The sequence below is a fragment of the Punica granatum genome, chromosome 4 (assembly GCF_007655135.1).
Source record: "Punica granatum isolate Tunisia-2019 chromosome 4, ASM765513v2, whole genome shotgun sequence".
NCBI classification, from domain to species: domain Eukaryota; kingdom Viridiplantae; phylum Streptophyta; class Magnoliopsida; order Myrtales; family Lythraceae; genus Punica; species Punica granatum.
This window is the reverse complement of record NC_045130.1, coordinates 5,667,688-5,679,031: the sequence shown is the minus strand read 5'-3', so window position 1 is coordinate 5,679,031 and position 11,344 is coordinate 5,667,688. Positions and strand designations below refer to the sequence as shown.

The following is an 11,344-nucleotide window of genomic DNA, read 5'->3' as shown; positions in this document are numbered from 1 at the left end:
TACCTTAAATAGTTTCACTACAATAGATCGGTATTAATCAGTTCTGCATATGCACGCGTTAAATTATATCGTTGTGTCATGGACACGAGATATGTAGGATTTCCAACGTGCAGATAACAATGCATGCTAACGATGACAGAGTGGAGCGGGAACGTATGCGGACTTGCTAGTTTTGCTACAAGGTATCCAATCCAACTATACAATCTGTTTCCCTTCATTAACCACTTTGTTTGATAAGAACCACGCGCGTGCAATTAATCATAATAAATACAGTAATTACAAGTCGAAGCAAACATCATATCAGGTAAAACTACAAAGTGGTTTGCTTCGAGTGGAATTTGCATGTCTTCTGTACACAGTGACGACCGAGATTCAGCAGGCGTTCTGGATTTTTCGTCCCTCTAGGCTCTGTTTCGCGATGGTCACGTCACTTGAAGTGAAGAGTTACCGAGGAAAAGGACCATCAATATGTGCAGAACTCTCCGATGAAACGATGTTGACTCAATAACCTGCAGTTTGTAATGGGGAAAAAGAAAACATATTCTTAGTGTTGTGTAATATTAGAGGGCGTGATAGTTTCTGTTTCTGACAAAAGCAATCAAACGTTATGAACTCTGTCTGAAACCGACTACCTTGCCAATCAAATTTGGCTCCGCGCAGAATATTCTACTGTGTCTTCACATCTTGAACTCGATTTTGCGAGTCCAAGGAGATGAGAGACAAGACCCACATGCTATAGCAAATGGATCCCAAAAAAACATCAATCAATAATAGTGCCAATATTATGACATCAAAATGTGGAAGCAGCATCTATAAATAAAGGGTAATATTAAACTTACGACAAAGCATCAGCTGCATAGAAGATGGGAAGCTTTCCTATTCCAGCACTTATCGAATTTCTTCTTTCAGAATATAGAGCTTCTTCAGCCCTTGAACTTGTTGCTGTCAAGACAAACTAATAAGTTTATCCGTTACTAGTCAACACAACCAAAAAGAAGAAACTAAAAGCGCATTCAGCAATCAAGAGATACTAGACAGAACCAACAGACCAAGGGCAATTTATGAGCACCTCTCTGAGGCCTGAGGATATCAGTTTACGTCATTGGACAATTCTAATAGGGACATAAAATTAGTGCTAGAAAGGTCAGACTGAATTTTTCTACCTGAAGTTTTCTACAAATAAAAACCTGATCACTATATTTATAATTTTCGCCGCTCCATAGGGTCCAGCGAGGTTGACACATCAACTCTAAGGAGAGAAGTAGACGAGCTTTCAATTTTTAAGTGCACCAAATAGTTTCTCCTGTACAAAGTACTTTCAGAGAAGATACCGATTTTATGCATAAGATTTCCCAAATCCTCACAGTGGCATTTTATGACAGCTAAAACGAAGTGTCAAACTGCCAACAGACATCAGAGAAAATTCGATCAATAAATATATTATATTGATAAAAAATGTACCAGTGGGAAGAGCACTGCCATAACCCCATAGCTCACAAGTGGCGAGAAAAAGAAAATAGCCAACACACAAGGGTTTCCTGAGAGACAATAAAAGTGATAGAAACACTAGGCGTTGTTAACACAGAAAGTATTAATCTAGGCAACAGACAAATTTGTATCATCCACCCAAAAGGTCAACATACTCTGGAGACCATTCCATTAGCATATCACAATAAGTATGATCAATTTTACATATATAAAGAATGTAAAGTAGTCTGATGCTAAACCCATCCAAAACAACTCAAATCATGTGTGATACCTCGCCCAACAAATACTCCACAAAGATTAAGAAAAATATTGTAATATCTTAAACCAATAGGAGTGACATTTTGCCAACTATAACATCTTGAACATGCATCAACCAACATTAACATTTGCAGCATTACTATGAACAGATCATGTATGACTCTCCCAGCCCAGGACACTATGAGAAGCCATACGAGATAAAATAACCAATTGCAAACATGAAAATTGTTTGGAGCATAGCCAAAAATTGATTATGGGGATGGCACCCCCTTTAGACATCATCGACTAAAAAAGATTTACTGTTCCAAATCGAAAATGGAGAGTAGTGTCTGAGTAAGACAGTTACCAAAACCAGCGAAAAATGCCCAGTTGGTTTGAAAGAAATCGAGCCTCTTCTCCAGACTCACTTCAGAAAAGTTCCATCTGTACCTAAGATTTCATGTATGCAATCACTAAAATAATACATACTACAGAATCGATATGGAAAAATTCATTAGAGTTCGGATACATACTCAAAACAGTAGTAGGCATACATCCAGGAAAGCAGCAGGAAATTGAGTGCCTTCCCAATGTAGGGTATAAATCCTATAGCATATACCTGCAAAGATAGGAGGTATAACTGTTAAATTTAATATGTAAGTAGAAGTGAACTGGAATTTCAGAGAGGGAATTATCTAGGACTCAAGCATTTTTTATACTTAGCATCCATAGAGAACACCATGAAATGTAAATTTTTTTCATCATAACGTAGAAACTGATTGGAAGAAGTCTGATAAGCCATTCTCTTTCAATTACATGAAATTTCTCTGGTTTCAAAAAGTAGGGCAAAGTTTTCCGTATTCACAAAAAATGTTTCACCCATTGCAACTTCATCGCCATCAAGGAGCCTATTTGTGGGTAGAATGCAAAAGTATATTTTACCTCAAGGAAAAAAAAGCTCAAAAGTAGCACAGAGTACACCTGTTCGCCTATTCCAATCATGACCCTGAAAACATCATAGAGCACAGGAATTTATAAATTAACAAAATGCAAACAATAAACCTATTAGAGTCCAGCTTCATAAAACAGAAAACAATTGATCCTTACCCTCCAAGACCAGTTGGTTTTTCAGTTTGTACTGAACTTTGCTTAGTCGTAGACTCCTTTTGGCTTGAGGATTCTTCTGCAACTGACCCATATCCTCTCATAGCAGCAAATCCATACTTAGCTATGTCATTGTACCTAGAAATGCCAAATTTTGATAGTAACTATATCATCAGTCACGAATCCAAAGAACAACAACTGAAGGGCGTCAATCATTTCCTTCTCCAAAACTATTCAGTTCCCTCTAATGAACAAGAAATTGTTCAACATATAACTTAATCTTCACTTTGATGGCCATGGTGAAAAGATAACATCAACGCTAAAGACCTTGCCTAGTACCTAGCTATTGATTTTTTTTTTTGGCTGAATAAGATGAAACCATTGCCTACCACCTAGCCATCGACTTTTCTTAAAATCTGTGGAGAGATTTCTCAAAAGTAACCTCACTGGAAACCAACTTACTATTATCCAGGAAATCCCATCTTAAAAAAGATCATGTTATATCTACAAACATTCAATGAGAAAACATCCCTGATTGAAGCAGTGGCCATTCCGCATGCATGCATGCATACATATGCTTTTGTTTCCAGGAACATGTAAAAGGAATTAACAGAATCAGAACAATCAATAGATGCCTAAGAGTGAAAAAGATAAATAAGTAGGATGAGCGAGGAAGAGTACCAGAGAGTGCTCAAAATGAAGCTAAATATGTACAGAGGATAGAACCAAAAGACCTGCAAAATAATTTAAATTCCACTAGCAGTTCAGTGAATAGAAACAACAATAAAATCAATATCAAGACAAAATCTCAATTAAGAAATCACATCTCTAAGGGGGCAGCTGGAAATGTCATAAGCGTACTCACGTAGAACAATTGTATTAGTCCAGCTCGAAGGAAGGAATAAAGCTTAAAAACAACACCAGACGAACACGAATCTTGAAGATCGATCTGGGAGCAATTTTCAGGTAATATCCACTGGAGTGTCGGAATGACCATCGATTTCAAGACAAACATGCTGCACGGTATATAAACGAAAAATCTTGAATTCAGTAACCTAATTTTCAACTCAATGCGATAAAGCAAACAGAGAATAGCAAGTAAATCAGCTGAAACTGACAGTAAACTAAAGACATGATTGCCGATTGGACCATACCAACGAACTAAAGTTCATGCATTTACTACAGCAGCAAGTAGGTATGACGAGCTCATAACAACCAACCGCCTTCAAAGCTCCAACGAATTCGCAGAGAGATGGAATCTTACCTTCCCAGAAATATGAACCCGTTCAAGAGAAAACACTGTCCAGTCCTGATCGAAAGCTTCCTCGACCTGCCGAATCGAAACATTAAGCATGATCGCCATCGGTAATCTCCGTCCAGCGTTAAACCAAAGACTGATGAGAACCTTCGGGAGCTCAAGAGGTAGCGTGGAGCGTGGAGCGTGAAGGAAGGATAGGGGGAGAGGAAGAACCTTAGACAGAGAACTACGACTCTGTGGAGGCAGCAAGCTTCTTTGAAGCCATGGAACCAGAGTAGCGATGCGTTCTTCGCTTTCGATCTCACGGCATCGATCGACAGCTTCGGAGTTCCCATTGACGGAATCGATCGATCGATCGAGAGAGTAGTGGGAGAGTGATCGTTGCGACTTATCGGAACGGAGTCAACGACGTCACGAGTTTGACCGCTCACCAAACCAGTAAGCCGTGCGTTGCGTCTCTCCCCCTCGGTCGAGTGAGCCGGCCCGTTAAATATGGGCCGCACTGCATACTGCTGACTCAAAGCCCAAATTTACGCTTGGGGCCCACTTCTCTCTCGCTCTTCTCTCTCTCTTTTTTTTTTAATTAGTAGGAAAACGTAGGATATTCTTTTTTTCATTATTATTATTTGATTGAAAGGAAAAAAAAAGTTGGATATTCGCTTGATGAGAGAATATGTCTATGTTATGTTATGTTATATGTTAGAGCAATGCTAATTTGCCAACAAAATCTATCGAATTCATGTGCCGAATAGACACGGTGGCATTGTTGGAAATTTTGATAATAATCATGGGAATTTTATTGATCCTACATTCGGCAGTTCGGAGGATTCACTTTTTGGCAAGAAAGACATTTCCCTATACGTTATTATATTATGTAGCCCGAGTGTTCATCTCGCCTCATTTATAGATCTCTAATATATACCTACATGCTGCATACTTTAAAATTATGAGTGTCCGAAATGATTCAAATAACCCTCATTTTACAAGGATCTCATTATTTCGCGCAATCTTTGACTGAGATTAAAACTCTTTTATTTAACTATTTAGTTGAGACTTTGGGATTATTTGATTTTATTTACCTTTGGCCCCAACAATGCAACCAAAAGAAAAAAAAAAAAAAAGAAGAAAGTTTTTTGAGAGCCATATAATAAAAGATAATCTTACATGTCTAAAACGTAACTCTAATTGTTATTCTTAATTTACTCTTAGGTAATCTCAATTTTCTTCTCCTTGGTCAATCTCCTCTCTCCAACTATGGTACAATTCTATCCTCTATGTTGTTGATGAACATATATCATACATTAGATTGACCAAGTTAGATCGATATGTCCATTCGTTCAGTTGTACTTGTAAGTCTAACAATATTTTCGAAATGTACTCTAAGTACCGCCCTCATAGCTTGATTCATATTGACTAATACATTTCAATAAATCATTTCAAATAAATCTACAACCAAAAAAAAAAATCAAATCCCTAAATCTAATGATGAGATGAGAAATCTCATAATGAGAGAGAGTACTAATGATATCGATAAATATGGACATATATACGCATGGGCTGGAATGTGTGAGCGTGCGGCGGCCTCACTTTTTGACTGGCTGCGCGATCTGCACAGTATCACTGTCTCCTCCCCCATCGTATCATTTCAGCTCTTGGCGGCGGCGGTCTCTCTCTTCCCCCCCAACCTCGGCAGTCACTGTCCCTTCCGGCCTCTTATCAGAGAAGAACAACTCCGGAGCTCCGACCTCTCTTCCCCCTTGTTCCCGGGAGCTCTTCCTTCTTCTCTCCTTCAATGGCGTCCCTCTCCACGTCCCTTCTCCCACAATACACTCCCCAGCAGCTCTCTTCCGCCTCCGCGCTCGCGCCTACCTCATTTCCGATCTCCTTCCGCTCTGCTGCGACTCTGACTCTCTCCGTGAAGCCTCCGACGACGATAACCTGCCTCTCCACCTCGCAGGCCCAGGCCGCGGTCGCGACTGCGAGAGCCGACAGCAGGATCACCGAGAGGAGCGAGATTCGGCTCGGCTTGCCCAGCAAAGGCCGCATGGCTGACGACACGCTCGATCTCCTCAAGGTAACTCCGCTGCTGATTCGCCGTGTTTGACTTGCCGACAGTCGAGCATTTTACGAATGCTCGAATCTCCCAGCTTTCTCGATTGCTTATAGTTGAATTTGCAAACATTTTCAGATTGAATTGGTAAATTCAACGACTTTCATTGTGTATTTTGCAATTGCTTTTCAGCTTATGTTGAGCATGTCTGTCGACAGTCTCCTTCAATTTTCCCATATTCAGAATTGATTCTGGTTCGGTCGGAATCTGTGATTGAACGAATCTTCAGTACCCCTTTATTTATTTTCTAGCATGGCGTAAAGGTTCTTTTTTCAACTGCAAGAGCACGAATTCTGACCCTATGATCCTTGCTTTTGTGAAGGATTGCCAATTACACGTAAAGCAGGTCAATCCTCGGCAGTACGTTGCAGAAATTCCTCAGGTTAGTTCTCCCCAAGACGTATATCCGTGTCTTTGGTATCGATTGGCATCGAACTGAACTGTGTTATTCTGGCCAAAATTTTTAGCTTACTCTTGCTGCAGTTTAAGTTGACTCATTTATGGGGCATGAAAGCATGACGTTCGTTCCGTTTTCAGTTCCATTCCCTTGCACTTATACGAATATGAAATTGGATATATTCGAATATAGATGGCCCAGATATAGAATCTCTGGTACACACCTTTTCCATTTGAAGATATATATAAATATATATAAAGATGACTAGTCTAGTCGGTGCCTCTGTGAGGTTTGCATCAGAGCTTGTTCATTCTGCTGACTCCTCTCCTTTTCTTTTCCAGCTTTCAAACTTGGAAGTCTGGTTTCAGCGGCCAAAAGACATTGTTAGAAAATTGTTATCAGGAGATCTAGACCTTGGTTTTGTTGGATTGGACACCGTTAGTGAATACGGACAGGTATGACTGAAGGGGCTGCTATACCATTTTGTGCTGTCTCTTGAAAATATTGTTGCATCAATATAAATAAATTTCATAATGAAAGCTCGTTTTGTTTTTAAATGGAGTTTTTTTTTTTTTCTGAAGCTGGAAGTTCTCCCTGGAATTAATATACAAACTTACCAGTGTTAATTTTCTAAAGCATCATAGTGCAATAAATTTGGTGATAAATTTCAGACAAAATGTTGGATTGGTGGCTGATTAGTTTATAAAACTGTTTTGAGGATAGTTACATCAGTACCTAGGAGTGTTGGTCAGTATAACTGTCCGGTCAGATTTTCTTGATCCCAGTCACAATTTGTTTTATGTGTGTGTGCTCGAAATAGCAATCATCAGCCAATCCAGACTGTTTTGAAATTTTAATACCTACCTGCCATCTGTGGCTATATATCCAAAACTTTAGCTTCAACTGATGTAATTTTCTTTCTGGGCGTTTGTATTGTACGACTTGGAACTAGTACGGAAGTTATCATTTCTTAAGATGTTGTCCTTCTCAATCAGGGAAATGAAGATCTTATCATTGTTCATGATGATCTTGAATATGGAGATTGCCGTTTATCTCTTGCGGTAAGCAACTTAATGCTTTACAAATGCAGAATGGCGGCTTGAGATTATCTCGAAACATTGCAGAAATTTAATTGTGTTGAGATATTCAATTTCTTTTCTTTTGCAGATTCCTCAGTATGGTATCTTTGAGAACATTAATTCGCTGAAGGAGCTTGCACAAATGCCTCAGTGGACTGAGGGGAGACCCCTTAGAGTTGCTACTGGCTTCAGCTATGTATGATACGTGCTTTCGCACATTTGATGTTTATATTGCTTCTAAAATTCTTCCATTTGTTACTTGCATGCTTCGACTGATGGTTCTGTGTTTGTCTGCATGTATAGTTGGGTCCTAAATTTTTGAAGGAGAATGGGCTGAAGCATGTGACATTTTCGACTGCTGACGGAGCTTTGGAGGCAGCTCCTGCGGTAAAAATACCTCACTCTGAATGATGCAGCTTCTGCATTCTTGTTTACTTTCGTTTTCTTTTTTGTAGGTATTGGTTTCTCGTGATAGTGATAATGTTGGTGGCAGTTTTTACTCACTTTTTTATGGGTGCATATTATTGACTTTGAAATGAAACTTGAGTTTGTGTGAAAGTAAAGATTTTCCATGAAATTATATAAAAAAAATTGATAATGCAGTGTACTTATAATGATTGGTTACTTTCGCTTGTTTGCTTTTGGGATAGTTTCCATGTTTTCTCATGTTCTTTAGCTTAGTCCTGCTATCTCCGACTGGTTTTAAATAAATCTCTTCTTAATGTAGATGGGAATAGCTGATGCCATCCTGGACCTGGTGAGTAGCGGAACAACTTTGAGAGAAAACAACTTGAAAGAAATTGAAGGTGGCACTGTGCTGGAAAGCCAGGTATGCGAGCTTTTACGATGGCCTATTTGAGCCTGTTATATTTCTTGAGAATAATATGTTACCCTTATACTATGGTTAAGGAGTGACAAATGTATCTGGGATTGGAAGTCATGGTAATAATAGGAACCATTTAATGTGGTGGTTCCATTTGTTTCCTGAGCAAACATTGTCTACATATGGCGGGTCACGATCTGCCTTCATCATTGTTTCTTACCTTAGAGGTGAATGTCAATGTCCTTCAGGGTGTTCTTGTTGCGAGCAGGAGGTCCCTGATCAAGAGGGAAGGTGTATTAGACATAACCCATGAGATTCTTGAAAGATTAGAAGCTCATTTGAGGGCAGCCGGTCAGTTCACGGTGAGAAAGCACTCCTACCTGTGCTCTTTGCTGTTGTGTGACTTGATGAGAACTAAAACATTTTTGCAGGGAAGATGTAAAACAGATATTGGGCATTCTATGCTGTTCCTTTATTTCTGTTTTCTCTTCACCCTGGTGCTCTGTTAATGGATGGTTCTCTCCTTTTACCGAAATTCTTGCATCAGGTAGTTGCTAATATGAGAGGAAGCAGCGCAGAAGAAGTGGCAACGCGGCTCCTAAGCCAACCGTCACTCTCTGGGTTGCAGGTGAGAAAGAGAAATGCAAAAAGTAATAGTAGAAAATGGCCTTTAAAAAAAAAAGGAAGAACATTTGTCCGATTTAACCATGCTTACTCCAGTTCTGTTTTGTTTCGTGGATAGGGACCTACCGTAAGTCCAGTCTATTGCAAACGTGATGGGAAGGTAGTTGCAGATTACTATGCAATGGTCATTTGTGTTCCCAAAAAGGCGCTTTATAAATCCGTTCAGCAATTAAGAGCTGTAAGTTATGCTGATGGATTCACATTCATCTTTTTAGCTATCTGTGTCCTTTTCCTTTGTTCTCCACTCTTCATTCTATTTCTTTTCCTGATAAAATTTGAACCCTCTTCTCGAACTCAAAGCTATTCTTCCTAAAATACATTGCATATGATACGATGCAGATCGGGGGTAGCGATGTTCTAGTTTCTCCCTTGACCTACATCTTCGATGAGGAGCCTCCAAGATGGCGTGAGCTCTTGAGAAAACTCGGACTCTAGTCCTTCCCTTAGGTGTAGCATTGTTGGAGCCGATAGACTCTCCTCTTAAGAGGAAATAATTCGACGAATTTTATTTACTTATAGTACTTAATACTCCCGACCTGTTTGTTGTAATATCTTGCGTTGATTTTAGGACATGCGGTTGTATTCATAGTGTTGTCTGGTGATCATGATTTTTATTTATGGGCTCTGGCGAAGGCTTTTTTCTTTGTGTTCGAAGGAGCTCCCGCCCTATCTGGCCAAGAATTACTTAAACATAGCTAGAACTCTTTGAACTGTTAAGAAAGTATTCTGCAGAGCAACGATCTGAAAATCATTGCAGTTAATGTTGTATCCATACTTGACAATGGCGGAAATGGCCATCTCACGCGGGAGGGGTGTTTGTGAATGAGAGGCTGCAATTGTGATCATTTTGGAATGTATGAAAAATTATTTAAATAGGAGCAATATCGCACGGTCGCTCGGCTTTGCTTATGTCTTGATAACTCTCTCTCTCTCTCGATAGGCTTTGCTTGCGTATGTCTTGATAAGTCCCTCTCTCGATGTATGTATATGTATGTATGAGTGGATGACCATATATACGCAAATATGTACGGCTTTGTTTGGTTTTTAAGTTTTTTTTTTACTATACATTACTCTACTTATCTTCAATTCAACAACGCAATTATTTATTTTCCTTTTTTCTTCAATTTTTTAACCATTCAATTCATTTTTTAATACTAAATTCTCTCAACTATACATTACTACAATTCAACAACATAATCATTACTTTCTTTCAATTATTCATTACTTTTTTCCCTTTTTTTCATAATCCAATAACATAATTATTACATTTTTATTTTCTCTATTCACTTTATTATTACAATCCAATTAATATATATATATATATATATAAAGTTGGAATGAAAATTAAGTTAAATTCAACTCTATTTTCAAACAGTCTCGTAATTTATGTCACCATCCACAATTTTTTTTCTCTCTTTTTTTTATTATCCATTCATGGCACTAACTGTAATATCGTACAATTCTTGTCATGACTTATATTATTTATATTTTTTTTTCCTGAATGTATATTATTTATAATTAGAAGTGTGGCTAGAGTCTTTAAAAGTATGATAAAAAAAAAAACAACAATACTCTCGTTATTTCTAATAGCAATTCAAAATATTCCAGCCCATTCAGGAGTATTCGCGCTGCGCATAGCTTCCGGGAAGCTAACTACTATGCGGATGCGTTAGCAAGGAAAGGAGTGGGTTTGCAAGAAAATTTTGTGATACTATGTAGTCCCCTGCCGGATATGTATTTTCTTCTTTTAGTGGATATTATGGGTTTGTATTGTACGAGGATGGTCAGTCTTGCGCCCGACCCCCCGCTCCGGATGATGTACTCCTGACTATGTTGCTTTTCTATGATATGCCGAATTTATCCAAAAGAAAAAAAACAATTCAAAACTAATAAGTGCCTTACTATATTAAAAAAAATAAAATTTTTATTATCCAATAAGAATCTTGTTATTTAATAAGGCAGTTCATCCATAATCATCCGACACATTTCGCCTTGAATCTTTTCAATTGGTCTCTATATAAATCCTCTTTTGGTCAGCCTGGGTGGGATTGACTATTGAGCTCGCCCGTCTTCAGCTCAGTTCGTGGGCCTCGTGAAGAGCTCCATTGGCCCGTACTAAACTTGGGCTGGACCTAGAAAATCTGGGCCCACTTCTGGCCCAGGC

The 11,344-nt window shown here is 38.8% G+C and overlaps 2 protein-coding genes across 6 annotated transcripts; one reads left to right on the top strand and one right to left on the bottom strand.

Annotated features, from left to right (window-relative positions):
• Positions 1 to 141: 141 nt before the first annotated feature.
• Positions 142 to 4,529, bottom strand: LOC116205984 (protein EI24 homolog). 5 transcript variants are annotated; one of them, XR_004156610.1, is made up of 12 exons: positions 4,301 to 4,528; positions 4,094 to 4,159; positions 3,695 to 3,845; positions 3,511 to 3,563; positions 2,833 to 2,967; positions 2,668 to 2,731; positions 2,259 to 2,344; positions 2,093 to 2,175; positions 1,462 to 1,538; positions 840 to 942; positions 633 to 733; positions 142 to 509 (listed from the first exon to the last, which is right to left on the bottom strand). XR_004156610.1 is itself a non-coding variant. In XM_031538701.1 (12 exons), exons 1-11 carry the CDS (start codon positions 4,420 to 4,422, stop codon positions 667 to 669), a joined length of 1,014 nt encoding a protein of 337 aa, XP_031394561.1. In that variant the 5' UTR covers positions 4,423 to 4,527; the 3' UTR covers positions 142 to 509; positions 633 to 666. The 5 variants fall into 5 exon arrangements, 4 of the variants coding, with proteins under 4 accessions (XP_031394561.1, XP_031394560.1, XP_031394562.1 ...); XM_031538701.1 differs by having other exon boundaries at positions 840 to 955; positions 2,093 to 2,169; positions 4,301 to 4,527; XM_031538700.1 differs by having other exon boundaries at positions 840 to 955; positions 4,301 to 4,526.
• Positions 4,530 to 5,644: 1,115 nt separating this feature from the next.
• LOC116205955 (ATP phosphoribosyltransferase 2, chloroplastic-like) lies at positions 5,645 to 9,941 on the top strand. The gene is made up of 11 exons (XM_031538663.1): positions 5,645 to 6,161; positions 6,520 to 6,579; positions 6,936 to 7,049; positions 7,590 to 7,655; positions 7,762 to 7,869; positions 7,977 to 8,060; positions 8,401 to 8,502; positions 8,745 to 8,858; positions 9,044 to 9,124; positions 9,239 to 9,358; positions 9,520 to 9,941. The coding sequence occupies exons 1-11, from the start codon at positions 5,880 to 5,882 to the stop codon at positions 9,613 to 9,615; spliced, it is 1,227 nt and encodes a 408-aa protein (XP_031394523.1). The 5' UTR covers positions 5,645 to 5,879; the 3' UTR covers positions 9,616 to 9,941.
• The last annotated feature ends 1,403 nt before the right edge of the window (positions 9,942 to 11,344 follow it).